General features: G+C 39.0%; 2 protein-coding genes across 5 annotated transcripts in view; one reads left to right on the top strand and one right to left on the bottom strand.

Moving 5' to 3' along the window:
- Positions 1–1,558: 1,558 nt before the first annotated feature.
- LOC139690188 (Golgi to ER traffic protein 4 homolog) lies at positions 1,559–9,180 on the bottom strand. Of its 2 annotated transcripts, XM_071587474.1 has the most exons (9): positions 8,851–9,180; positions 8,519–8,597; positions 8,293–8,387; positions 7,727–7,884; positions 7,057–7,195; positions 2,782–2,922; positions 2,477–2,545; positions 2,244–2,389; positions 1,559–2,096 (listed from the first exon to the last, which is right to left on the bottom strand). In XM_071587474.1, exons 1-9 carry the CDS (start codon positions 8,961–8,963, stop codon positions 1,984–1,986), a joined length of 1,053 nt encoding a protein of 350 aa, XP_071443575.1. In that variant the 5' UTR covers positions 8,964–9,180; the 3' UTR covers positions 1,559–1,983. The 2 variants fall into 2 exon arrangements, with proteins under 2 accessions (XP_071443575.1, XP_071443576.1); XM_071587475.1 differs by lacking the exon at positions 2,477–2,545 and having other exon boundaries at positions 8,851–9,175.
- A 227-nt stretch (positions 9,181–9,407) lies between these two features.
- Positions 9,408–25,781, top strand: part of LOC139691050 (uncharacterized protein CG5098-like) — a 191,808-nt gene continuing 175,434 nt past the window's right edge. For 2 of the 3 annotated variants that reach the window (XM_071588779.1, XM_071588776.1), the window contains exon 1: positions 25,001–25,077. In XM_071588779.1, the coding sequence (XP_071444880.1) occupies positions 25,044–25,077 (34 nt within the window). In that variant the 5' untranslated portion in view covers positions 25,001–25,043. Of the gene's footprint in view, positions 9,677–25,000; positions 25,078–25,781 lie in introns of those variants that run through there. The other variant, XM_071588777.1, reaches the window with a different exon arrangement.

Raw genomic sequence — 25,781 nt, 5'->3', positions numbered from 1 at the left:
CATAGCATGGGTACCTGTGTCAAAAGCCATTAAGGCTTTGTGTGTGTATAGCACTTCAAGGAGAGAATGCCATCCATCAGATTGGGCATTAAACCGTGGGCCCCCTGATGCCTAATGACGATTCCGGGTATCTCTCCACTCTTCGTCCATTCCCTGAATATCCTAACTCTCCCGAATGACCTCGGCTATTGGTTGCCTCCCTTAATAACTACTTATTCTTCAATAAAACACCAGATTCAAGTTGACTACAGCCAACATTACTGAACTGTTCCTACCATTCACATTAACATCATTTACTGAACTGTTCCTACCTTGGGTCCTAGTGCCACCTTTCAAACATGATACAATTTGGGAAGCCATTCTGAAGTAGAGTACAACCAAATTTGTTCATATTCATTTTTATATGTTGGGTAATTTGCAATAAAAATCATGATTTATTAATAACTTAGGGAATAAATGTAAATTCTATACTAATAAATGAGGAATAGTTGCTTGGTGATTCAGTTGAGTTACCCAAGACCAATAAATCTTTGATATCTGAAGCAGAACACAACCGATGGGGCTGTGATGCCTAAATAATAGAGAACAGAATAATCTTGTACTAACAGGAAGTGAAATGGACTTAAGCATGTATTTTTTTGGGCACTTAAGTTGTAGTTTCAACTTCAAATACCCAATCATCATGTTTTTAATATCATAGAGTGACCTAAGTTGTGTCTGTTTAAGAGTGCTATGACAATGATGTTCATCGGTTCCTAAAATACATGAATGGAACACGCCACAATGATTGCAAATATGGCAGAAAAACACAATACATTGCAATTAGAATTTGAATGCAAATTACAATCATAAATAAAAAAATCTAAATGCATTGCACACTATCACTGAACTAATAAAGGCAATTTCCAGTTAAGAAAATGTTTTGAAAAAATTAATCTCTAAAATTGCCTAAGTCAGACAAATTTATTTTGGGAAAACATTACCATCAGTAAGACATGCTCATTAGATTAAGTCATGCACTTGAGTTCACTTTTGACTAATGACAGCTAATCTTTTGCTTTAATATGTTCACTCCTGCAATGTTCCATAGGGGCTAGGTGGTAGAAGAGACTCCAGTCTCAATCTCACTCCAAAATAAAGACAACTACCCATCTATCAAGATGGTGAATGATAAATGTTGATCTTTATTCTTTCAGCATCCCTTGCTTTGAAATGAATGCTCTCTTTATCATTTACTGCTTTTCTTTAAGCAAAATCTAATCAAATTTAAGTTTACTTTTAACTAATAAGTTCATGCATATTTTAATAGTTCCAAAACATGATCGTGGTGAAAAGGCAATGAGCTTGGACAGGTTTTTGAGATATGATGAGACCATGCCCATGGTATTTTAAAAGCATGATTATTTTGTCAATATAGGCCATCACTTGAGAATTCATCCATTGAGATATTCTATTTAGAGGAATGAATGTTTTGTTATAAGTTTACCTGGAATAATTTATGGTTAATATGATGGAGAACATTTTACATCCAATAAATTTTACTACAATGAAATACTGGTGAACACTTCAATCTATTTTATTAAATAGTTATATCTATACAATGTATGTACATACCCACACATCAGAGACTTGATAGAAAGGATAGTACATTATCCCAAAATACCAAAATGATGGGAGTATTTGTTATTTCCACAGGCTCATTTGATCTTCACAAAAAAATCCATTCAGTCCGTGTTCATTTGCCCTAAGCCATAACAGGCAATCCTGCATGGTGAATGGTTGCACTGCACATTGCTAGTAATTTTACTGTAATGCTCATTTCCTATGTTACAAATGAACCTCCAACATTGAACTGTCTCCCTTATATAACACCACATACACACAACCTTCCTGGGAGTTCTGAGACTTTTGATGGAAACAAGCCACACTCAGAAGAAATCACCTTCACATTCTCCATTTGTGCCTCAAATGGTTTATGACCCATCAATCCAACTCGTCAGTTTCCATTCTTTTCTGGCTACCTGATGTTGATGGCCTCCCATCTTCCTCAGAGTCAGAATTTTCCATAGCACTCATAATGGAACCCAAAAAATTGCCTAAATAAAAAAAGTGGATATAACATCACATATTGCCTTTCTTGGAGGAAGACAAGATTAAGTAACATAGTCACAACTAGTAGGTCCAAAGACTTTTCTAGAAAAGTTCAAAAATTGATTCTTTAAAATGGGTATGAAAGCACTTACTGAACAGTCCTTGTGGCTTCTGCTGAGGTGGCACTGCTCCAAAAAATATCTGACCAATTTTGTCCAGATAGTCCCGATAAGATGGGTCTCTTTTTATGCTTAGTTGATATTGTTCACAAAGAACTGTGAAGACAGGCAGCTTACCACTAGTATGAAAGAGTGTCAATAGATTATCATTTGCAGCTTTTTGAGCTTTAGAAATACACCTAAGTTACCTTCACAAGTTTTCTTACAAAGAGTTCTGTTCGTCTGAAGTCCGACTATCCATACCAAATTTCATGCCTGAGGTTGCCATTGGTGTGCTGTGAATACACGAGCTAGTTTACATTGATAGTTCTCTGTCTGGTATTATTCTATTAGCAGTCGGAATTTTAGCACAGTCATAGATTTACTTAGTTTCTGTTAATTTCCAAATAAACTGGATTTTCTGAATCTGAAACACCATTGGCTCCCATGGGTGGGGCAGTCAGAACTCTGGGATGATTTTAAAATGAAATTTTTTTGAGCCAAACATCAAACTTTCAGCAGTAACACATACCTCTCCACAGCTTGAAGCAAAAACCAAATGAAGTTAAGGAGAGGCAATAGATATGGTGGTCCTCTTTTTATGCAGGGATGTTGTGATGTGTAGCTCTTGAATGCTTCATTGGCTGTTGACTTATTTCGTAGACAAAGATATCTGTGAATGCAATCCCACATTAACTGAATACCCCAAGAGATTATCAGCACTGTTTATACTATACTCAAGAGGAATTGGCCTCAATATCCCAAAATGCACAACAAAGCTTAGTGAATATGCAAAATGGGCAAAAAACAAAATTTCAACTAAAACCACTTTAGTATCTGAGAAAATATAATACAGGTTACATGCTTGGTTTTTTTTTTGACTGAAGTAGAACATTTGGATCAATCTCCTACGCCAAAAATGTTTTTCATCTGAAGTTGAAAATAAATGTAGACCAATATGTATTATTAGCATATATGAGATCTGCAATATAACTGGGAGCAATCAAGAGACTATATATGTTTCAAATTAGAGCAAATGCCCATCTACTTCATGCAGTACTTCACTAGAAACACAATATATCACAGTTAGGAGTCTCGTGCCAGATGCAGAACCCACATTAAATTTCTTCTTACCTTTCCCCTTTTTAGTCTCCCCAGGCAATATTTCAGTACTTATTTAACAATTTTGCCTATGAATGCAGCTATGTCTTTCATACACCCTGACTAGTTAAAACCACTATCAGCAGTCATGTTCACCTTGGAAAGCATATCCAGGTAGTACATTTCCACTTGGTGGCAGAGGCTCTTAAAAAAATAGCCATACAACTAACAATCATTAGTCTAAATTTTTTACCAAAAGAATGATGATTACTATCAATTTCTGTTTTCATGCCATCAACTAAAAGATATGGAGAAATACACACCTCAAGCTGGGTTTTTATTTTGTGCTTTTAGATTTTATCCATTCTACCAGGAACAAAAGTGGGTGATCATAACTAAGTTGCATACTGTATTGTGTGTTGATTTTGATACAATGACTTATGAGATTCAACACAAATTAAAAGTAGCATAGATGCACACATTTGTCCCTATTCTTCCATGCTGGCTCTTATGTTTTTGTGTCTACGCATCTTCATGAATCAAGAGGGAGGGGGGAGAGAAAGAGGTTATTGATCGTTACCGGTTAAGAACCAATTAGAATGGTGTAGTTAACAAACATGGTCAAGAAACTTAAAAAATTCAACATGATATATGGCTGAGTATTTGTGTACACATTTAAGAAAGAAGATGTAGTAGTAACTATGAATTGCTTGTGGCAGGATGAGGAAGAGATGTGGCTCAAGTGTGCCCGAATAAGCTCCTGAACTTGAAATGGTTGGACATATTGAATAGAAACCATCATATCTCCAGAACATGCCAACATTTGGGCTATCACCATCAGGCAGAAAGTGACCATCATTTCTTTGTCCACAAGATTTCTGTGGAGTCAGTGAAAAGCAAGGCCCCAACGCCATAAGAATCCTCATACAGTACATGTTAGAATGTTGAGTTTACAATCATCTCTCTTGCAGGGGCCTCTCCACCTTCTAGCTTTGGAAGTTCTCAATCAATTCCAAGTCACATGAAGGATTAGTCTCATGGGCACATAAAAATTAAAACAGTACCAGGGCACACCTTAAACTATAAACTAGGCCATGACTCTAGTCACGACTGAAAATTGATAAAATGGGTGGATCATACTAATTAAGCAGCAAGCACCCAAACTAATAAATAAAAATCATTTTTTATACTAATTGCATAGCCAATTCAATAGCCAATTCTTTTGTTTAGCCATCATAAGGTGCAGGGTGAAAACTCTTCTTTGCATCAAAGGAAGTCCATTCAGATAAAATCATCATTTCCACTCTAATGTATTGTATTAGTGCCAGGTTGTACCTCTATAGACTGCCCCATGTATTTTTTGTTAAATAGTAGTAGTTTTAGAGCAGGCGACTGACAGCTGAGGTCATTTGTGTCACTTGGGATGGACAGGAAAGGATGAAGCGTGGGGAGAAACTCAGCATTAGCCTACTCTTAACAGAAGGTGCCAAGGGGTCCACAGCTTAACATCCCATCCGACGGATGATGTACTAACTCAAAAGTCCCACCAAAAAGCACCTCAAGCAGGGGTCGAGACACCATTGAAAAATATCTGTCGCGGCTGGGATTTAAACCCAGGCCCTCGGGGTGGGAAGGCAGTAGGTTAATCACCGTACCATCTCGATCCCCTTGAGTTATATTACAGGAAAGAATTTCATTAGAAGGAAAATATATTCAGGATTCTAAAAACAGAAATTCCTATCAGTTACTTTTATGTATTAAGTGAATGCTGTTTTGAATAGTATCATAGTTTTGAGAATTCAGGACAATCTAGCTTTCAGTGTATGGGGGTAGTGTATCACAAGAAAAAAATTAAATTCTGAGTTTCGAAATAAGTTTTCCAAAGAGAAAAAGAGAGTGATTTTACTGAATTTAAATTTACAGGTAGGTGTAAATGTACAGCTATCATTTTTCTGGTGTAAAAGCCACTTCTCAATAGATAGAAGACACCTCAGTTTTTCCCGGCGTATTGTATTCAGGAAGTTCTCTCGGGTTTCCCACCAGGTCAGCGTGGTACCACCCTGAAGACCCTGAAGACGATGGCAGAGTTAGCCGTCGAAACGTCGGTGCACACCACGCTGACCCGGTGGGAAACCCGAGAGAACTTCCTGAATAGATAGAAGACATTTTTCTTAGAGACTAGATGTTATTTCTCTATTTTAACGCATGCACTTTTTTAAGAACTACTACAATCACTTGGTGGGAATTTCATAACTGTCTTCACCCAGCACCCTTCACCCATGTCCTTTCTCCATTTTCATGCATGCATTTTTTTAAGAACTACTACAATCACTTGGGGGAATTTCATTACAGTCTTCACCCAGTGCCAATTCGAAACCATTCCACCATGTGTACCAAATAACTTGACATCCTCATTTAATTGATATTAGAACATGCAAATAATAATGGATTTACTTCCTGCCTATTGGCCAAATATGCAATTAGGAAAATCCTTTACACTTCAAAACTGTCGCAGCAATAGTACAGATTACTTTGATATTCTAGGCAGGAGATAAGATATACATGCTCTAGCGTACTTGTTTAGAGCAATAGGATACACATCAATGTTAGTATATTGTGCCCCCACACTTCTAACAGCTGCCAAACTTGTCCATATTGTACTGCACTGAACGTTGTTATTGAAAGAATGGCAAAATATTTCAGCACCAAATCACTTTTGTACTGTGTAGCTGAGGTTGGCACTGATATGAATCACAATTCATTTACTGTATTTTCCCATTGATAACATGCACCCAGAACTTTTTAGCTATCATGAATTTGTATATATACTGCGTGCCCAAGGCATCATAGTTATCTAGAGCGTGTATAGATGCCGTGCATCTGTATTTACATATATATATGCGCATAAAAATTACATACAGTGTGTGTAAAAATATGTCTATATCGGATGTGTGGGTGTAAAAATACGTCTATGATTTGATTTTTTAAATTTTCATTACATAAGACACATGGTTATTTTTTCGATCATCTGAACATTTTTGTATAGATAACGTGCACATTATCGATGGGAAAATACAGTACTTTGCACTTAAAAAAAAGGTGGCATATTAGGCAATTATAATTTTTTTAACAATAAGTACAAAAATAGACTTAAGTAAAAGTTCGGTCAGAAAGCAAAATATATCATATATAAAAGAGTGGCATGCAGAAATGTTATGAGTCATGCTATATCAAATTTACCAAAAACAAGGAAATACTAGTTGGATATATTAACTGCGACAAATAATCATCTATAAGTGCTCATCATAGAGGCAGAAACATGGAAAATAGCCAAAACTGATAAGTGTGTTCATGAAATTAAAGGGGAACAAACAAAATTGTTAAAGTTATATGCAAATGGTCCTTAAAAGATATGAACCAGAATTTAGTGCGGTTGATGTTATTACACTCACTAATCAAAACCAAAATAATCTGGAAAAAATTTCTTTGACAGATGAAAAATTTTCTACTTCGTTTTATGTATTCAAATAAATGTTCTGTCACCTTTTAAATTGATCTCTCAAGATTTACTGATAAACCTTATATCTGGCCATGCTGAATACATGGTGACCCAAGTTAAAATAGTTATTTTGATAAACCTGCTTGATATATGTTCATGAAGTATTCCATGTATTATAAATTACTACTTTACTGTTGATTTACTTACTGTAGTACGGCCTGTGCAATGAAGAGGTCTATCTCACTAGCATATCCCTGCTGAGTATGAAGCTCAACAAGCATTTTGGCACAACCTGGGCCATCGGTTGAATGCAGAAAGTGATACCTTGCCATGCTGTAGTTCTTTTCTAAAAGAATCAGTAATTAAAACAGTGCACATGAGTCAATGCATTTGTGATATATGATAATATCAGTAATGCCCATCAGTATCTTGAAATGTTTAGTTTAATCCCATCATGTACAGCAATAAAACTTGTTCTTTGATTTTTAAAACATTATCAATTAGTATGCTATTATTGAAGAAATGGACAATTGTAAAAAATTAATAGCAACACATCTGTAAATTTTACTAATGGATGCCAGTTCATTCAAGAGTACCCTTAACCTCAAGAGATAATTGAGTAGATATGGCATTATGATTGCCCGAAAATGCTTCACACTTAATGAGCATTAATTTTCTTTTTCCAACAACCAGGTTACGACATCTTTCTTTTCGTTTTCATGAAATCATATAAGGGCAAAAAATACTTCATTACACCAGTATTTAGTCATTCCATGCACCAACTATTAGAATGACATTTTTTTCATAGGGATACAAATAAACCACAAGGAGTTCTCTAGTGTGTGTGGTCAAAAGGGTGCAAGAATTTATTTCTCACCTTGCCAATATATTTGTGCAATGCTTCTATGTAGTAGAGGATGCCCCGTTTTAAGTTGTTGATTTCCTGGCGAGCGACCTGAGATAGACCACCTAAGGGCTGACGCCAAGAAAACATCTCTCTCAGGCACCTCGTCAGCTTTCATCATTGCAAAAAGCCTGAAATAGAAAATTGAGACCGTGGAGTTCTCCCACACTAACTACGATGACAATGGGTCGATTTTAAATCCGTTTAATAACGAGATAATAACCTTTTATGTCAATCGAACTCAAGGACACTGGTTAACATGAAATGATACTAAGCGTCAAAACCAACCATCCACATATAACCTCAAGGTAATCCGAGGACAATATCATCAACACAAATACAGCATTGACTATATTGTATTTACATAATTTGAACATACTGACTTTTCAACAATTGGTTGCTCGGAATACTCTAAGAGTAAACAATTTGAGAGTTGCATGACATAGTAAAACGATTACCTTTCAATACACTTCTACAATAATGATGTGAAATCTAATCGCCATATTAACATCAATAATAAAAAGCCACGCCTTACTCACCCACACAACTTGTTAATGTAAATCTCCGACGGCTGTGTTTCTGACTTGGTAAGCACATCTACGTAGAGTAATGAAACATCCGCCCCACTTGCTTGCTATAAAGAAGTAAAATTATAGACTGTTATTACCTTGTCTGCTGGTTGCAAGTTAGCTGCGAAGACAAGAATACAGCTAAAAGAAAACATTCTGCATGGAAATGCCAACTAGTTAAAATAACAGAATTTACCTGGTCATGCCTAAAAAACAGCATAGAGCCGTCGTATAAAAGCTCTAGTAATTCATCATACTTCTTTTGCGCACAGTACCTGAAGTAAATGGCAATTAAATAAAAATAATAATCACGATATGGAACTTCAACCTATCCCTGATTACCTCACAAGCAAAAATTGTCTATGCTATGTATTTTGCAGGAGATTGCGGGAAAACGTAACTGTGTGAGCTTTAAAAGCGACAGGTTAATATTAATTTCATCTGCTCCACCGAATATTAGTCTTAACCTATATATATGCATAAATTAGATCTAGGCTATGTTGTAGTTTACTGCATTTCTTGGCTTACCTGAAATATAATGTCCTATACATTTGATGCGCTTCGTAGTAATTACCAGCACTGACAGATGCCTGTAATTTTCCCAAAACTCTTTGGACACCCTGTAATCTACCGGCTGCCATGTTTACAGCACGCACAATACTTCGTTATTGTCAGCAGAACAACTAATTTACATACCAATACGCAAAAAAAATTGCTGTCGTTTCATAACCATTATATTTCTTGGCTTTTTGTAAGGAAATATTACAGATCAACCTAAAATATCTACTGTAACATTTATAGAAGTTACAAACAACAACATATTAAATACGACAGCCACTGTTAGTTCGCAAATTCACTGGCAGGGGATGCTAGCAACATTAGCCGTCAAGCAACAGTTCTCTTATCGGCCACGTTTTTCGACTGCGTTGTAGTCGTGAATGGCAAGTATTTTCGATGCTGGTGTGACTGCGAGGATGATCTCCGCCAATCAAGATTTGTCTTCCAATGTCTCTTATGGGCGCGCACTCCGGTCTCAGAGCGCACTCGCAGTCTCCTAGACGTACGAGAGAGGAGCGGTGTTAAGGCATCTCACAGCGTCAAGAAGAAAAACGAAGATATTCTTGCAGAAGATATATCATAAGGATGGATCATAGTGCGTACCAGTTTGAATTATTTAATTGAAAGGTGGCTGTTTGAGTGTGTGCTTTCTTTGTGGCGGGATGCTGTCACAAGCATTCACTAAACTTTAGTAGAGTGTGTATTTGTGGGCAACATATCGTTTTATTCTGCATCATTCTTATGCTGAGGAGGTAGTGGATAAATATGCCTGGAAGAACTCTTGATACCTGGACCGGTAAGTCTCGGACACTTTACCATAATTTTAGGCTTAAATATGTTCACGCGTGATTCCACGATAGGTATGCACAGTTATGAAAGAAATTTTATAACGCATAGAATTTGAAAAATAGGTCTGTACTCTAAATCGCAACAAACTCACGACTTGTTACCTTTTGTTTATGTTCATAACTGGGCCATAATAATAGGGTTCCATGCCCGTATAATATTCAAAATAAATAAAATAAACAAGTGACAGTCGTTTTATCCTTCAACATATGCCGTCTACCAGCGGTGATAATTAGAGTAACACTGGCATCCTTTCTCGTTCTTCTCGTCGTTGATGATTGTTGCACAGGAAGGGTGTCATCGATAACGAAGGCGTTTCTGTTGAAATAAGGGAATGTGCGGTTGATGTTCTTAAGGTCTAAGAGTATTATTGCTTTCGGCGAGTAGTGTATTGGTCATTTTGTACGATTTATCCTTAAGCTAATCGTTTTTTCAAGTTCTCTATGTTCTTGTATCAAATTGCTTTTGCTGTAAGGCAGATGTTTATTGTTTGTCGGTTCAGCGAATGGTGCTTAAGTTGGTCACGCATCTTTTGCGTGGCTAGAATCCTGATATATTTTTGCTTGTCGTGCGTTAAGAATCAGGAATTTTTTCAATTGATAAGCTCGCGATGCCTCAGGTTTTCGTGATTCCGGATGCTGGTAAGACTTTCTTATTCCAGTTTACATCAGTTGCCGCAGGGTTAACAATGTAGCTGCCCATCCAGCTGAGTGATTGTGATCACCAAATTCAGACGCTCGTTTGAATAACTATTGCTTAAAGCATCTATTTAATTGTGTATCTGTTAATTTCTGTTGAATGAGTAGACTATTTTATTAGGATGCCGGATTTCTTTGCAACATGTTTGTTTTCATTGATATGGAAGCCCGGGGGATTTGGCAATTTCCTCGATTTGCTGTTATTCTGAATGTCTTAAGACAGTCCCAGGTTGTGTCATTTCTATCATATTTCCCTGAGAAACTTAAGGGTTGCCTTTGGCAAGGCTGGCATACCATCCACTCAGTGCCTTAAATACATTCGTCATAGCATACAGGTTGAGCTATTACCAATCTATGTTAGTTTTAATAAGTTCGTTTCAGTTATTCATATCAGGGTCCATAGTCGCGCATGAGATCTTTTCGTCGGCTGGTTTACAAAGTTTGCTTGGAAGAAGGGAATTCATAAGATCCATTCACATTAATTCTAAAATATTTCATATAACTGTTTCTCTTTCATTCTGGTAGGCACTGTAAAGTATTTTCGGGTTTAATATGGTAAAATGTATTGATACTAAAGGCGAACAGTAATTTTGATACTCTCTACGTAAAAATGAATTGTATTTTACGTTTAGTAGTAGGAAATAACATTCTTGATGTTGGGATGCTTTATTTTGAATTCTTAAGCCGCCTCTGTGGAGTTGATTTTCGGTCTTCTGCCCAAGCTCTCTTCGTGGTGGTCCCTACACGAGTTTACTTCGCTGTGTAATGAATATTTATTAAATTATTTGGCTGTCCACAGCTTGTGAAGCACCTGAAGAATCCTAGAATTATGTATTATCTATGCTTGGATCTTGCGGAAGAGTTCCTTATTCTCGGGTGTAAAGTAAATAGTCTTGATAGTGAATCGTTTTGAGCAACGTTGGCAGTTTCAACTTTATATTTAGAGAACGACGAGGGTGTCGAAGGAACAGGTCTTGCGATACGAAGTTGGGCATACATGCTCCAACCGGCCAGACCACAGTCAATCGATCCGAAGGTTGTTTTGATGGGTTTGGTGGACCCCACGTAATAAATGCTGAACCACATGAGGCGCGTGAAATGCATCAGGGCAGGGCAGTTCCTTTACCTGTGCTTTCTGTGGTTTCCCGGAACCGGAAAATCTAGCAGCTAGGGTGGGAGTCACGGTATCCGGAGGCGTTCCCTGAATCTAACCCGAGAGCTACGGTCATTAGTCCAGCGCTCTTACCTACTCGAATACCCCACACCAACATCCAATTGCACGGGATATTATGGTCTTTAGATAAGAAGACTAATGGGTGCGATATTTTTGGCTTTGGAGTAAACTATTAGCCGATAAAGTTCTGCGTCCCAAGGGGACGAATACAATCACGAACGGAAGTAATATATGTGCATATATCTCGAAACATTTTCAATTTATTGGTAAATTTTTGTGAATTATTCCGCAGAATGGTGTTTATGAATGTACTTCTATTCAGTTTTATCGTCCGCGTATCATGTTTATGAAAAAAACAAAATTTTCCACGGCGTTCCATTTGTCTTCCTCGGGTATAAACGCATAAATAATTCTGAAACTATGGTTTAATTAATGAGTATATGCACAATATCTTCTTTGTTACGCAGGAATTGTTCAAATTCCTTCTTCCTTCATAAACAATGGCCAAAACAATACAGTAATAGGTCTTACTAAGATTCCTCCAGTTACCCCACCCCCCCAAGGAAACGAAATAGCCCCGCTTTTCCCAAAAATCTTACGTAATTAAGGACAACCACAAAAATGATATTCCTATGTACGACATCAAATTAACTTTAAGCGATTTTTACTTCAGCCTCAACAAAGGGTTGTAACATGAGTTCCATTTTCGTTTCTCATCTGGCCATTCATACAGCTTCGCTCCGAGAATTGTTCAGTGGTTATGATCACAGTGCCAATAGAGGGTAACGATAGCAGAGCGATCCATCTCTCACTTCCTCTCTTTCATGACCGATGTCGCATATCATCCCCTGCCACGCGACCTTTCAGCGCCTTTCGAGCATCGCGTACATGTATTGTATATTAGCCCACCGGAGATAGGCCCGCCGTTGAACTGCTATACTATATATTTAAAATGGCGAGATAAGAGGGCGCACGGCAGTTTTTTTTACAATTTGGGTAATTGGTGAGATGTTGTTTATTAATGTCATCCATTAAATGCATTCAAATTTCAAATTCTCGTTAATTGTTTCATGTATATCTGTTTGCGCATTTTTGCCATTCGGATGCCAACGGTTACCCACATATCCCTAAAAGCCATAATAACATTGTCATCGGGTTTGATCCGATCGTCCAATCCTACAACATTCGAGGCAGAAGAGAATGAGACGAACCGGCGAGCCTATTAGCTATCTGGTGAGTTTACGCGGAGAACAGATTATGCGTGTGCCAATTAAAAGATAAATTCATTTTATTTCCCTCCAATATAGGAAAATTTCCCTCCATCTCTGTCTCGATCAAATGAAAGGCCCACTATATCTCTTTCTGCGTTAGAACCTGACTGGAATCATAGTATTTTTGTAGACTCTTTCCGCTAAAGGAAGAGGTAATTAGTATCTCTGTTAGGTTGTTCCCCGATTATTCTTTCGCTTATGGCATTTTTGGCACTTCATGGATGTCATTAGAGACCCATGTGATAGGAGCACTTGTTTGTATGGTATTAAGTTCAGTTTAAGTTTTTATGGTATTATTTGTGTAAAATATGTAGATGAATTCACGGGTGGCGTCCTGACACCCCCGCCATGCGCTCTTAAAAAGGTATGCTCTCCCACCCCTTTATGGTGTATCGCGGGGTATTGTGATGGGGTATCACATAATTAAGTCTGTAGATCTGATGCAGGGGGTCGGGATAGTGCGGTGACCAGCGTATAGGATTCCCACTGAGAGGGCCCAAATCCTGGAGACAACAAATGTTTTTCAGTGGTATCCCGCTCTCAAATTGAGGTGTTTTGTGGAGAGCACTTTGAGTAAGTACGTCGTCCGTCGGATGGGACGTTAAACTACGGACTCCTTGGCGCCATTCGACAAGATTAGGCTAATGACGAATCCGGGTTTCTCTCCACCCTTCCATTCCCAACCATCATTTATTGCGCATATGACCTTAGCTGTCGGTCGCCTCCCATAAAAACTACTACCACTAGATTTAATGCATTAGTGAATTGTGTGTCCTGCGTGAGTTGAAAACTGCCCTTTCCACCTGGCGCTTGCATCCACCTTTCTGTTGGATTGCGTGGTACATTTGTAGATGTTTGCAAAAATGGCTAAGGAAATAACCCTGGAGTGCCACTACTTTTGATCTCTCCGTTTTTTCCCGTTCGGGACTTTTTGCGCATCTTCATTGACAAAAGGTAATAGTTTCTTTGCTTTGTGACAACCTACGTATCTGAGAAATCTTCGGTAGCGCCGCGATGCGAAGTGATGGCGCCCTTTCCTGCTTTTGACTTAGCACGAGATGAGGTGTAAGACCAGTCCTGTACAAAACACAATAATCAACCTGTAGGTTGGTTTGATACCTGAAGGTTGATCTCACTCAGAACTAAGCTCTTTTAAGAGTTTAAAATCCACACATTAGGATAGGGAGGTCAGTTCCTTTCCTTTTACCACCTATGGGTTTTCAATAAGATCTTGTACGCGCTAAATCACCCAGCTTAATTGAAGCTGAGCGTGCCCCGAGTGGTCACCTGGTATTAGACCTGGGCCCTTCGGTCAGCAGCCCAACGATCCACAACGCTCTTTATTTGTTGAATACCCTCTTTATTAGGACGGCAACCTTGCATCTATAGCTTCTGTCGAATTTACTTTGCTTGAATACATGAGACAAATCCTTGTACGAGGGCAGTCCGTTGCTAGGCCCTTGTTGGTCCCAGCTCACTTAGCGCCGACCATGGCGCCCGGAATTGACAGCTCTCGTTTTTTTGTGACCGTTCAGAACCCTCCTCCGCATTTTAAGTCGGCATTTTTAAATATCAGTAACAGTCGCGCATTGGACATTCTCCTGTGGCTGTGTTTGTTTCATAATATAGTTAATAACTGGTCATTTCTGTGCATTGCAAAAGATCATCCATTCGACGGGTGTTATCTATCCCGCGAATTTAATTTTGGCCGGCGCACTAGGTGACTGACACCCGTGCTATGGTGAATAATTTTAAAGGAGGGCAAAGACTCGAACCAGGAGAGTGTGTCAGAATGATCTGAAAGATCTGTTTCACATTTATGAAATTTCAATCAATACTCATTTAAAGGTGAAATGTATGAGTGTTGATTGAAACGAGTTTTACCTAGCCGTTTGGGAAGGTACTTATCTACGTACGGACGATTTTTTTATTTTATAAGTGAGATAAATGCTTTGAGTACGCAGTTGTTTCCAATTGTGGACCCTAGTGGATGTCTGTAGAGGAAACAACCCAATGGATTGCCAACCCCGGTGGCGGTGGGGTGACGTCCTTTCCCGCCAACCCAGAGGGTCCGCGGTTTCTATTCCCACCTTGGTGGGTTTTCCTCCACCTAGGGCTTGGATGTTTGTAATTGTCTTCAATGTAATGAACTGGGATTCGGTGGAAGAAGGGGTTATGGAGTCACAATAAAATCGGTAAATAAAATAAATAAATGGATGCACGCTGCCATCGCTAGCCAATCGTCTGCTTCGTTTGCTTCTCCGTTCATATTTGGGCTTCGTTGTGAAATTACGCTCTTTGGGAGATTACATCGAGGGTAGCAATTCGAATGTTGGCTGCGGTGTATTCCTTTTATGCTTCCATTACTTACGTACGGTATGCGAGCACTCACACAATTTAAACCCGTCTTTTCAGAGAGTTTGGTGTAGAATATTAGTTTCAACATTTTTTCATGTGGACTCTAGCCTAAAGCAAAACATAACCAAGGAAGAGTTATGAATTTCGCCTTTTTTCCTCTTATATTTCAGTCATAGGCACAAAAGCGTCTGAGGAAGTTGCGAATTTTAGCGGGCCGAAGGGGAGGATGATGGAGAAATCAGAAAGTATCCAGTATTCAAAGCTTGCCCAGAAATATTTCTCCATAATTGGTGCGTTCCAAGTTCACCAATTGTTTTTTTTCTAGCCCGAGAGTTGTGAGAAACATGTGTTCGGGTGTGGAATACGCGTATATTGTGTACAAATACAATACATAGATGGTTGCGATGTCCTGTGCACAGGATTCGTATAGTTGCCGCTAGAGTGAAGAGCGTTTTCAAAACTTAAAATGGTGACTTTGTTTACCAAAGCTTTTCATCGATGCAATTTTGTGGTTCAACAACTATCGCAATTCATCGTCCGTTGAATGCCAAGCATGTGGTTATGGTTGTTATGTAAGTATGGGAAAAATGTGCTCTCGTAGGTTCGACTGTTCAGAGAAGGCCGAATGCCGTACGACGAGTCCAAGGAGTGTAGACGATGGGCCGGCCGATTTTTCCGGTGGGCAAAAGGAACGTCTACAGAGTCGTTCTCGGCGGTAATAGAATCATGGTGTCGACAAAATGAGAAATATGTGCTTATTCAGGGAGATTATATGGAGAAGTAAGAGAATTTTTAACATTATGGTAAGAGTGGTTTTCAAGATAATTATGAGGAGACTTTAGAACCTGAACGCACTTAGTTCTAAAAAATGACAGAAAACGACCATGCTGTTGATGCTTCGTCCTAATCAAGAAAATATTTCATGGCCCGGATATCTTGTGACGAAGGGGCAGGGGTGGTAAGAGTGGGCGCATCTCTTGTCTTCCCTTTACGAGTCTTTCGCATGCCTCAATTGAACCTACCACATTAAGTGTATCAGCGATCTCAAATCTGAGAGAGATTCAGTTCAACGCAAAACCTACGCAAGTTCAAAATTTTGAGGAATCCTGCCTTGGAAAACGATTTTTTAAGATTTTACTCCCGCTTAGTACCGAATGAAATAATTTAAATTAATATCGTTGTTATTATCGTTTCAACTCGCGAGTCCCCAAAAACTATAAATTTCTTGGGATCCTGTCAGTTCATCTCTTCTCTCACTCAATCTCCATGGTGAGGACTCACTTGACTTTGAGAAAGGGTTTCGCATTGTTACTTGCACACAAGTAATCGTCCCGAACGTTGGTGCTGATTGGTTATGTCAGAACCGACCTCGTGATAAGCACTACGCTTTTGGTTATGGCATTAGGAGTAGTGCTAATCTGACCATGTTTATGGCAGAATATATGTAAATGTAATTTTGTGTCTTGAGGACTGTTTCATAAAGCTACAGGTATAAGTCGATTTATAAGTCTCCTCTAAACTGTCTTAAATATAATTTAAGACTTTGTTTTCATATTATGTAATTTAGACAATAACGGGTGTGACACCATTTATTCCCGTCGGTAGATATTGCCTGAAGAAATTACAAGGACCCCTCTTAGTTAAGGAACGGCCTTTTGGTTATCAAAATGGTACCCGCAGAAGGGATAAGTATTTTTTTTTAATTATCATTAATCATGATGATGTGGAGTTTTTTTTAGATAATTAGATATGCGTAGCAATGGTGTGGGACTAAAATTCAAGCTGCCTGAATTGTATGGTAAATATGAAAAATTTAAAATGAGGCTGTAAGACTAGTAACATTTTGAAAAACGAAAACCTGCAGCAAAGATAGTATACCATGCGAAATATTTAACTGCAGTGTTCACTCATTTTTGCAAGTGCTTTAGTTAATGTTTCCATATTTTAGCTATTCCAAATAATTGGGAGAATGAAATAATTACAGCTTTATTCAAAGGAAATCGGGTTGGGATGAAATGTGTGGCTGAGTACATCAGAGGAAGTTATCGTTAGGGTGTTGACTGTAGATGTTCCGAGATGAGTGATGGTATGGAAGGAAGCGAACAGAATTTGGAGAGTTCAATGTTGTTTTATGATTGGTAAAAGATGTATCGATCTCTGTTTGCATTTCACATAGTACCGAAAAAATATATTGAATCGTGAAAAGTTGTTTACTATTTATGGAAGGAATATGCCCGTGTAAGTCGAGGCAAGTCGTTGGTGGATTTGATACGTATAACAAGGAGTGAATGGGATAAGCGATGAATGAAAATTATGAAGCGGCCGGAAGAGAGAGGGACCGCGAGTGATTGGTTTGAAATGGAGCCTGGCGTTAATCAAGGGGGTGTAATTCCACCATGACTGATGAAGTAATCGGAAATGAAACTTTATGTTTCTCTGATCTTCGGTGATTCAGTATATCTCGCTGAAAGTTCATAAGGGTGGGGCCTTGAATGGCATCGGTGATTTGACGGAGAGGTTTGAAGTGGTGTGAATGCATTCAAAACGGAAGTAATATAATTTGATGAGGGTGGGAAGTATTACTGTATGTTGGGAGTAAACGATTAAATAGTCGAACAAATTGATAGTTTGTTTATCTCGACATTACGCTAGCTAATGATTGTAGGGTAGATGAAGAAATTATAAGGTGAGTAAAGTGTTGAAGGTAGCCTTGTGGTAATTAGTGGGGCTTCTTTAAAATAACTCTTAATCAACAAAAACGGCAGTGCATAAAAGTGTACTACACGCATTTTTTGTGCGGAATTGAAACTTTGGTATGCCACGAAACGCGTAAATATCCGCTAACTACGGATATGCATCGAGTACTTGGCGATTGTTTGTGGTAAATAGAGAAGAGACCGGGTGAGGAGTGAAGGAGTTGTAAAAAATGTGAATTAGATCCACCGCTAACAGACAAGTATTTTGAAATAGTTTAGTACTCTGCAAGCTACCTCTAGGGTGTGTGGCAGGGGGTGAATACACACCAGAATAATTTTGACCCGAATATTTTTACCCCTACCGCGGTCGGATAATTTTATTCTGATCCCTTATCGTTCGTGGAAAAAATGATGTCTTAAATCTATCCATTCTACACTTAATCTCTCTAATTTTATTGACATGATCTCTCTTACTGTAGTACGATGGGGGTAATAATACATTTTCAACATCGCTGCTTAAGAGACATCTTTCCAATTTATGCAAGAGATTTAATCTGTCATACAACCTTCACTCCGTCAGTGATTCCTAGCCTAACTCCTCCAACATTTTGGATACGCTACTTAGTTTGTCATAACGTTTTACAAATATAACTCCTCTATGCTGCACGCGATCTAATTCGGCAATCAGTCCAACTTCGTGACGATCCCATTTACTAGCAGAATATTCTAAATGACAAGTATGAAAAAGTGTGTTACGTACGCATGGTCATATTGAGAGAATGGTAGCGAAAGATTGAATTGTCAAACATATACAAGAGTGGAGATAAGGTTATTTGAGATGAAGGCGAGGGCCGGGGGAATGTGAAGTGAAGAGACTCTCATGACACGAGGAATCTTCTGTGTTCATAATAAGAACTAGTACGAAACAATGTATGACTGTCAGATGCGGAATTAGTATCCAAGGGCAGGTCAGTATGGATGAAATTGATAACCAATAGACCGTTTTATTTCGTAATCTGATACCAGGCTTTTCTTAACCGTGCCCCACCCAAAAGAAAACGGCTTGAATGGTGTGCACGTTTGTATTTTAAAGTATGATTTTGTGAGCTGTAGATGCATTGGTATCGTGAATGTTATCGCTGTAAATCATGCGAAATCCCAGTGGGTAGGTACATCTTCCTCATTCCCTCTTTTGGTGCGTATTGTTCCAAGCCCGCCTCAGTCATTCTTTGTGTTTCGCTACTCGTTTTCCTTTCTGTTAGCACAATTCATACTTATTCGAAGCCCACATGGAAACTGTTGAGTAGAGAGACGTTTAATTAGGAATTCAGTTCGAATAGAAGATGCGCCTTATAGGTATAACCGAAATCGTACTCGAGAATCTTCCATGAGAATCTTCCTAAGGGCTACGCTTTTTGGGAAATTTCCCAAATAGTCCACTCCTATGTTCCGCTTTCCGTTGTCTAGTGCTCAGTAATTGAATGGGATAGTGCGCTCGCCTCTTTCGAGCATTCAATCATGAGGAGAATAATTCTCATTTTTGAGACTGTTTACTATGGATTCGGAACGTGTATTTAAAAGTTGAGGTCGGATTACTGGACCGGTGCTTGATAGACGGCCGTCAATGGCCCAGCCTCCATTAACGGTGCGGAAGCTGGAATAATTTATGGAATGCTGTGCTTGGAAATAGCAGTCTTAATTCATATAATAAAGTTTAATATTTAGTGAGGAACGATGATGATAAGGAAATGTTGAAGTTAATGATAAATATCGTTCGCTGTTTGCATTAATCATAGGTGAGCGGTGACAGAAAAATACATTTGGAGCGGGACACTGCATTGACCTACCAGCACACCCTATTGGAACTAAGAACCTATTCTGCGTCGATTGTCTATCAGAATTTAGTCGGTGGATGTGGCCACCAAACTGTTAGTGGTCAAATTATGCTGGCTGGAAAAAACTTTTAGTATTCGGAGTGATACGGGCGTTCAACTGATATTAGACACAATCAATCTTGGATCCTAAGCGATTTTTCTGTTTACCCCTCTTATTTTACACTTTTCTACTTATTCTACGTATTTATATTTTACTGAATAATACTACTAGTTGTAGGTCGCCCCACGTAATAACAACTAATTTACTCGTTTCAAGGGTAGCTTTTAGTGTTCAGGACTGAAGGAGTTGGATAAATGGATTGACCCTTTCCTTTTTTTGTCACCACTCACGGCCTGTAACTCGTCGGGCAAAACGCTAACTTTTCAGAATGGGGAATGGTCTCACGGGCGATATTCTTATATGGTGGAAGGTAGGCGTATGATGCAGTAATTGAGTAAACGTCGCGAGCTGTTTTGCTATTTCAACGAGTGTCAGATGACACTCAAAGAGGTAATGTTGGATGGCGACATGGTTATCTGTTCTTTCGATTCGGCAGATCCTTGTTTACCTAATGATCCAACACATTTACCTAATGTCTATTCGAAAGTGCCTATTAAAATGGAATAATTTCGTATCCATATAGTTTCAAATTCTGTTGCCCCCATTTGGTTGAGTGTCCTGAACAGCATTCAAGATGTTCTTAACCAAGAAAAGTTAGTAAGGGTAGGCAAACACTGCTATTCCACTGAAGTGTTTTATTTTACACGATAATTGTTTCGATATCGCGCCTAATCATCAGGTTGAATAATAACCGAGTGTACGTGTGCTCCGCAGGCGCTGCTAGAACGAGGTATTGTACCAATGAGCAGTTCTGTTCTCACACGGAACAGCTGTTCACAAAATATGGAGTAGCTGCGGCAATATTGTGTTGTTGGTGAAAAAGAGAAAATACGGGCTTTACATAAAATGATTGTTAACCAATCGAATATTTAAAAAAATGTATTAATATTTTTTATTTCGCACAAAAATTTATTAATTTTGGTAATTGTTTTTTTTTAATCACTTTTGTGGTCAACCATGACTTGACTAGCGGGTGCAAAACGATCCTATGAACTGTAAATGCGTGACACGCGCAGCGGTGTGGGGGTTCATGTGTGCGGTCGATGTTTGTTACGTGACCCTAGTTTCGATACTCTGCATCATCATCATCATCATGTGCCAAAGGAAAAAAAGTTCTTTATATAAATTGTTTCAGAGGGAGGTAACCTTCCCCCCTCTCTGACCCAACATGTCTGTGCATAGGAATTTATTTTTTGTGCTTTGTCACCTGATGATGATGCGCACTATCGATACCATGGTCGTGTAAAATAAATAACTTTCGTGAATAGCAGTGTTTGTTTACCCCTGTTTTGAAATAAGTCCAAGAATTAAAGCTCAACACTGTTAGGTTTAACTGGAGCAGCGATAGCATCTGACTTCTTAATGGAATTTTGACTAATTTTCATGCTTATTCCAATGTTTGCTTAATGTTTTTCATTTTGTACACACATTTATTTATCCGTTCTTAAAAAAATCTATATATTTGCGAATGTAAGGAAACAGGTCGCTCTCTTAGTTTGCCACTAGGAAGAAGTTGATTTTAATTAAAATATTCAAGTGGAATTTTAACGTTGTGATTCCGGTATTTCCAGTCTCAGGTTTCAATGTATTTTTTGGTGTCACTGGCTGAAGTAACTGATCCGACGCACTGGCTGACCAACATTCGGTCGTGGAACAGTGGAGATCGCCTAAATACGACCAAAGACGTTTTCATTCTTCAAGTAACCACATTCGAGCCCGCGATCAACCTAGTGGAACTCCAGTTTTATATATTATCGGAGACGACCGTAAGCCAATTCGTTTGCGCCTGGCACTCCTCATAAAAAAATAATCACAATTTATTTAAAGAATTAACTGAATATTGTGCGTCATGAAATCACACTCTAATTAGTTGGAATTCTCTCATATTTAAAACTCTTTGGCAGCGGTCGCGATACGTTGGATACCAGTCCGAAATAACGGGGTATTAATCACCGGTGCATAGGCTAGAGCATAATCAGTACTAGCCGCGAGAGTTTCTGCGAAGAAGCATAAAAGGTGTTGGTGGGATTCCGAGGCAATTCGTGGAATCGTGATCAATAGTGTCGAATAATGGAGTCGCCCGCGATGAATCCTCGACTCCGGACTGGATCCCTTGCGCATCGCCATGTAAACGCCCCATTCCCCATTTTCAGATTGAATGTGATTTGTCGCACCCGCCGAACAAAGGACCCCTCCTCTTTCCTTCACATGTCGATTTGTGTCGCCATTTGTTGGTTCGTTTCTCCCAGGCAGGGCTGGGAGTGAATAGGTTTCGGATGCTATTCAGTCGTTTACATTTAACTCCTCTCTCCTTCCGTCCCCGCGAATCGTGACATTCGTTTTTTTTTTGGCAGTGAAATATTTCATTTGGGGTATTGTGTGCACTCCTCGTTGTTTTTATTATCGTATTAATCCACCGACCTACACCTATCATAGATACATGTACAGTAAGCAGCATGATAACCAATGAATATAGCGTGCGGCTCCTTACTGTAGGGTTCCGGATTCTAATTCAGGTGATATCCTTCGGCATCCCTCGCCAAAATAAAGCTTTTGGGTTTATCCGTGAGTAAGACATTTCCCGAAAATTGCCGGGGTCACAGTGAAATTCGGCGGAACCTCTGCTCTGAACGTGTGGTTTTCACGATTGAGGTTTAGCGTGTAACGCTCTAACTTATTGTTCATATTTTCATTAGAATCCAAATGCTTCAAGGCACCAAAGGACGTGCTTCGCTAATGAAAAATATTGCTCACCGCATTTAATTCAGGCCATTTGAAGGGGCAGTGGTAAGCTATTATGACTAGGGTTGAAGATGCCACAATTGAATCTAATTATTCGGATTAATTCGAGAGAAAGAGAGAGGTTTGGGCTTGGAGAACCAACCAACGAGATTCACTGATTAGTTGGAACGTTTTCCATTGGGGATGATAAAAAACTGGGAATGTGTCAGAAAAACAATCCAGGAAGACATTTGCGTCGGCAGTTGGTGTTTGGAGATATCTGTAGAGATATGAAATATCATACACGTAGTGTGTCCTTACATCGTTGTGCGAGGATAGGGGGTTAATGTTATGGCAATCAATAGAGAAAAAGTTGATAAATTAGTAATATCTGTATGCATCAGGATAAGCATAAATGTTGACTGAATGCGGCGGGTATGTTATTTTTTATATGCTTTAGTACCCTGCAGGCCACCGCTAGTGTATGTAGCGGGGAGTGAATACATACGTCTAGTTTATTTAGGGGTAGGAGTTAAAATATAGAATATTTTAACCCCTACCGTGGACGGACAATGTTATTATGATCCCTAATCGTTCGTGGAAAAAATGATATTTTAAATCTTTATGTTCCACACATAGCAGTGGTAGATTTTAGGGGAGGCGGCCGACAGCTGAGGCCATTTGCCTCACTTTGGATGGACAGGAAAGGGTGAAGTGTGGAGAGAAACCCGGCTTCGGCATTAGCCTACTCTTGACGAAAGGCGCCATGGAGTCCGCAGCTTAACGTCCCATCCGACGGACGGCGTACTCACCCAAAGTGCCCTCCTCAAAGCATCTCAAGCAGGGATGGGGATACCCCTGAAAGAGGTCTGCTGTCTCTCCAGAATTCGAACCCGGGCCCTCTGGGTGGACTGCTCTACACCTAATCTCTCTAATTTTATTGACATGACCCATGGATGGATGACCCCTACCGTGTTACGATGGGGGCAATAATACATTTCAACATCATCACTAAAGAGACATCCTTCCTATTTATGCAAGAGATTTAATCTGTAATTTAACCTTCGCTCCGGGGGTGATTCCCAGCCTGGCTCCTTTAATATTTTCAATAGGCTACTAAGTTAATCATAACAACGCTTTGAAAATCTAGATACCTCTGGAGAGTTAATGATTAAAGTAGGACGAGTGTGAATGAAGCTTACTACGCATATTGACCATTGGTTGATAGAATGGGCTGAGAATTGAATTAATAAACTAAGAGGTGAGAAAAGGCTGAATGGTTTTGGAGGAAGGGACAGATCGAGTAAGTTATGCGTGCACTTGTCCGAACTCACTCTGAAGACGAGCGATATTAGAAGTTTTGGGAACGGAACTGAGTATATAAATACTATATTTACAACGCGAAATAAATATCTAAGGATAAGATTTGCTCATAAAAAATAATAAAATAGGTGTTGCTTTCGAATGTAGCTGCGTATGAGAGTATTATGCGGCTCAACATTGTCTTATGGTTTCAACTTGTCTACTGGAGCGAATTAATTGTAGTTCTGTATTTTACAGTCTCAACTCCTTTTCGGTCGTATGCTCCTAACAAGGGACATTGTAGCCATGACCATGTAAGTGAAACAACATTGAATTAAACCAAAAGCTCTGGTGGAAAATCACCAATGCAATCAAGAATTGAGGTTGTATCGATGTGTTGGCGTAGACTTCCCTTATTGTTGGATTTATTAGTCAAGTGTAATGCCCTGCAAACACGAGGGAAATGTCCAACTGCATAATTCTCCACAAGCAGCAACATTAGAAACACATCGGGGAGGTACGAAATAAAAAGATCTAAGACACCTCACAAACTGTGGATCACAGGTCAGCGTCCATATGATTCTCAGGTTCCAAAAATATTTTGGAAGTCACGTTAGAGGAAAGGAATCTATAGGCTGCCTCATTCGTTTAGATTCGGCTTTGTTCTATGAGCTATATATGTCAACCCTCCAAGGAGATGTTATGTGTCAGACTCAATTTATTGAAGCAGAAAATCAAATTCCCGTCTTCCGGTCTCGTGGAATGGACCATGGATTTTTCGCTTTGGAAATGAGAGTTGGGCCTGCTTCCTTAGTGTAATGCTTCCATATTTCCTGATTTCCCGATCGATAAGAGCCGCTTCTGTCCCCATCGGCATGGAATCTGCAATGGAAATGGCACATTCTCTATGCGGGCCCTTGTTATTTAGAACGCCGACATTAATGAAATGTGGGAAATCGGAAAACCATCTTTCACTATGTTATGCAATTCATTGTTTTCCAGAAATAAGAGCTGACTTAACTGATTGTGAGAAACGGAACATAATGGGATCGTGAGGGCGTGGTGATTGGTCTGGCCATTGAATCTAGGCAACCGTCAATCAATGTATCCACCACAGCAGTTTCGTCCATCATTGGGTACGTATTCTTTGTTTGATAAGCTGATTGCCGGAGCATGATACCAATAGTAGGAGATTTATCTAGAATTTGACTACGGCTTTAACCTGGAAGAAGACGAACTTTGTAATAGTAGCTAAACATTAAAAAATTAGGTGTATTAAAAAAAATGTAAGTTATAAATAGTTAAGTAATATTTTTTTTCTTCTTACCTCATTTAGAGATTTTGGATTCATTTTCCAATTTTACACTGCGTATTCTCATTTTGTAAAATTTTTCCATGAAATTAGCGCCCGATGGGTTTCACACCATAATGAGTTTTATTCTGCTAAAAATCACCTTGCTTTCTCGCGGCCAGTCAATATATGCAGATTTTATATCCAAGGTCAGTTCGATGACCGTTTGGAAAGTAAGGCGTTGGAAATGAAGGGAATTCCTTGTGCGTTCATCTCAATGCTTGAGGTTACAATCCGTTATTTTTTCGAATATTTTAGATCTCAGAATCGAAAAGATTATGCAAATTGTTAACGTTATTTGTAAGTCAGAGGATTTCAATCCGAAGGTTGTAACTGCAGCAGTTCATTCTTCCGTGTTACATGCTAATGAACCAATCACCTCTTGGCTTCCCTTTCTCACTTTCTTCCTTTATTTGCATTCTTATATTATAGTTGTATTTACGAGGGTCATCCGGAAAGTAGTACCCGTTCGTGCCGCATGAAGTGCTG

This window comes from Hetaerina americana, unplaced genomic scaffold (genome assembly GCF_022747635.1).
Source record: "Hetaerina americana unplaced genomic scaffold, ioHetAmer1.1.p SCAF_3, whole genome shotgun sequence".
NCBI lineage: Eukaryota > Metazoa > Arthropoda > Insecta > Odonata > Calopterygidae > Hetaerina > Hetaerina americana.
The sequence above is the reverse complement of the archived record's forward strand: the minus strand, read 5'-3'. Positions and strand labels throughout refer to the sequence as shown.

Bases quoted from the DNA above. Each gene is read 5' to 3' on its own strand.
- LOC139690188 (XM_071587474.1), bottom strand. From the start codon at position 8,963: ATGGCAGCCGGTAGATTACAGGGTGTCCAAAGAGTTTTGGGAAAATTA. The intron at 7,885-8,292 runs GTGAGTAAGGCG...TTTCTATTTCAG, and splicing joins TACATTAACAAGTTGTGTGG to GCTTTTTGCAATGATGAAAG. The intron at 2,546-2,781 runs GTATGTGTTACT...GTGTATTCACAG, and splicing joins TTGCTTCAAGCTGTGGAGAG to CACACCAATGGCAACCTCAG.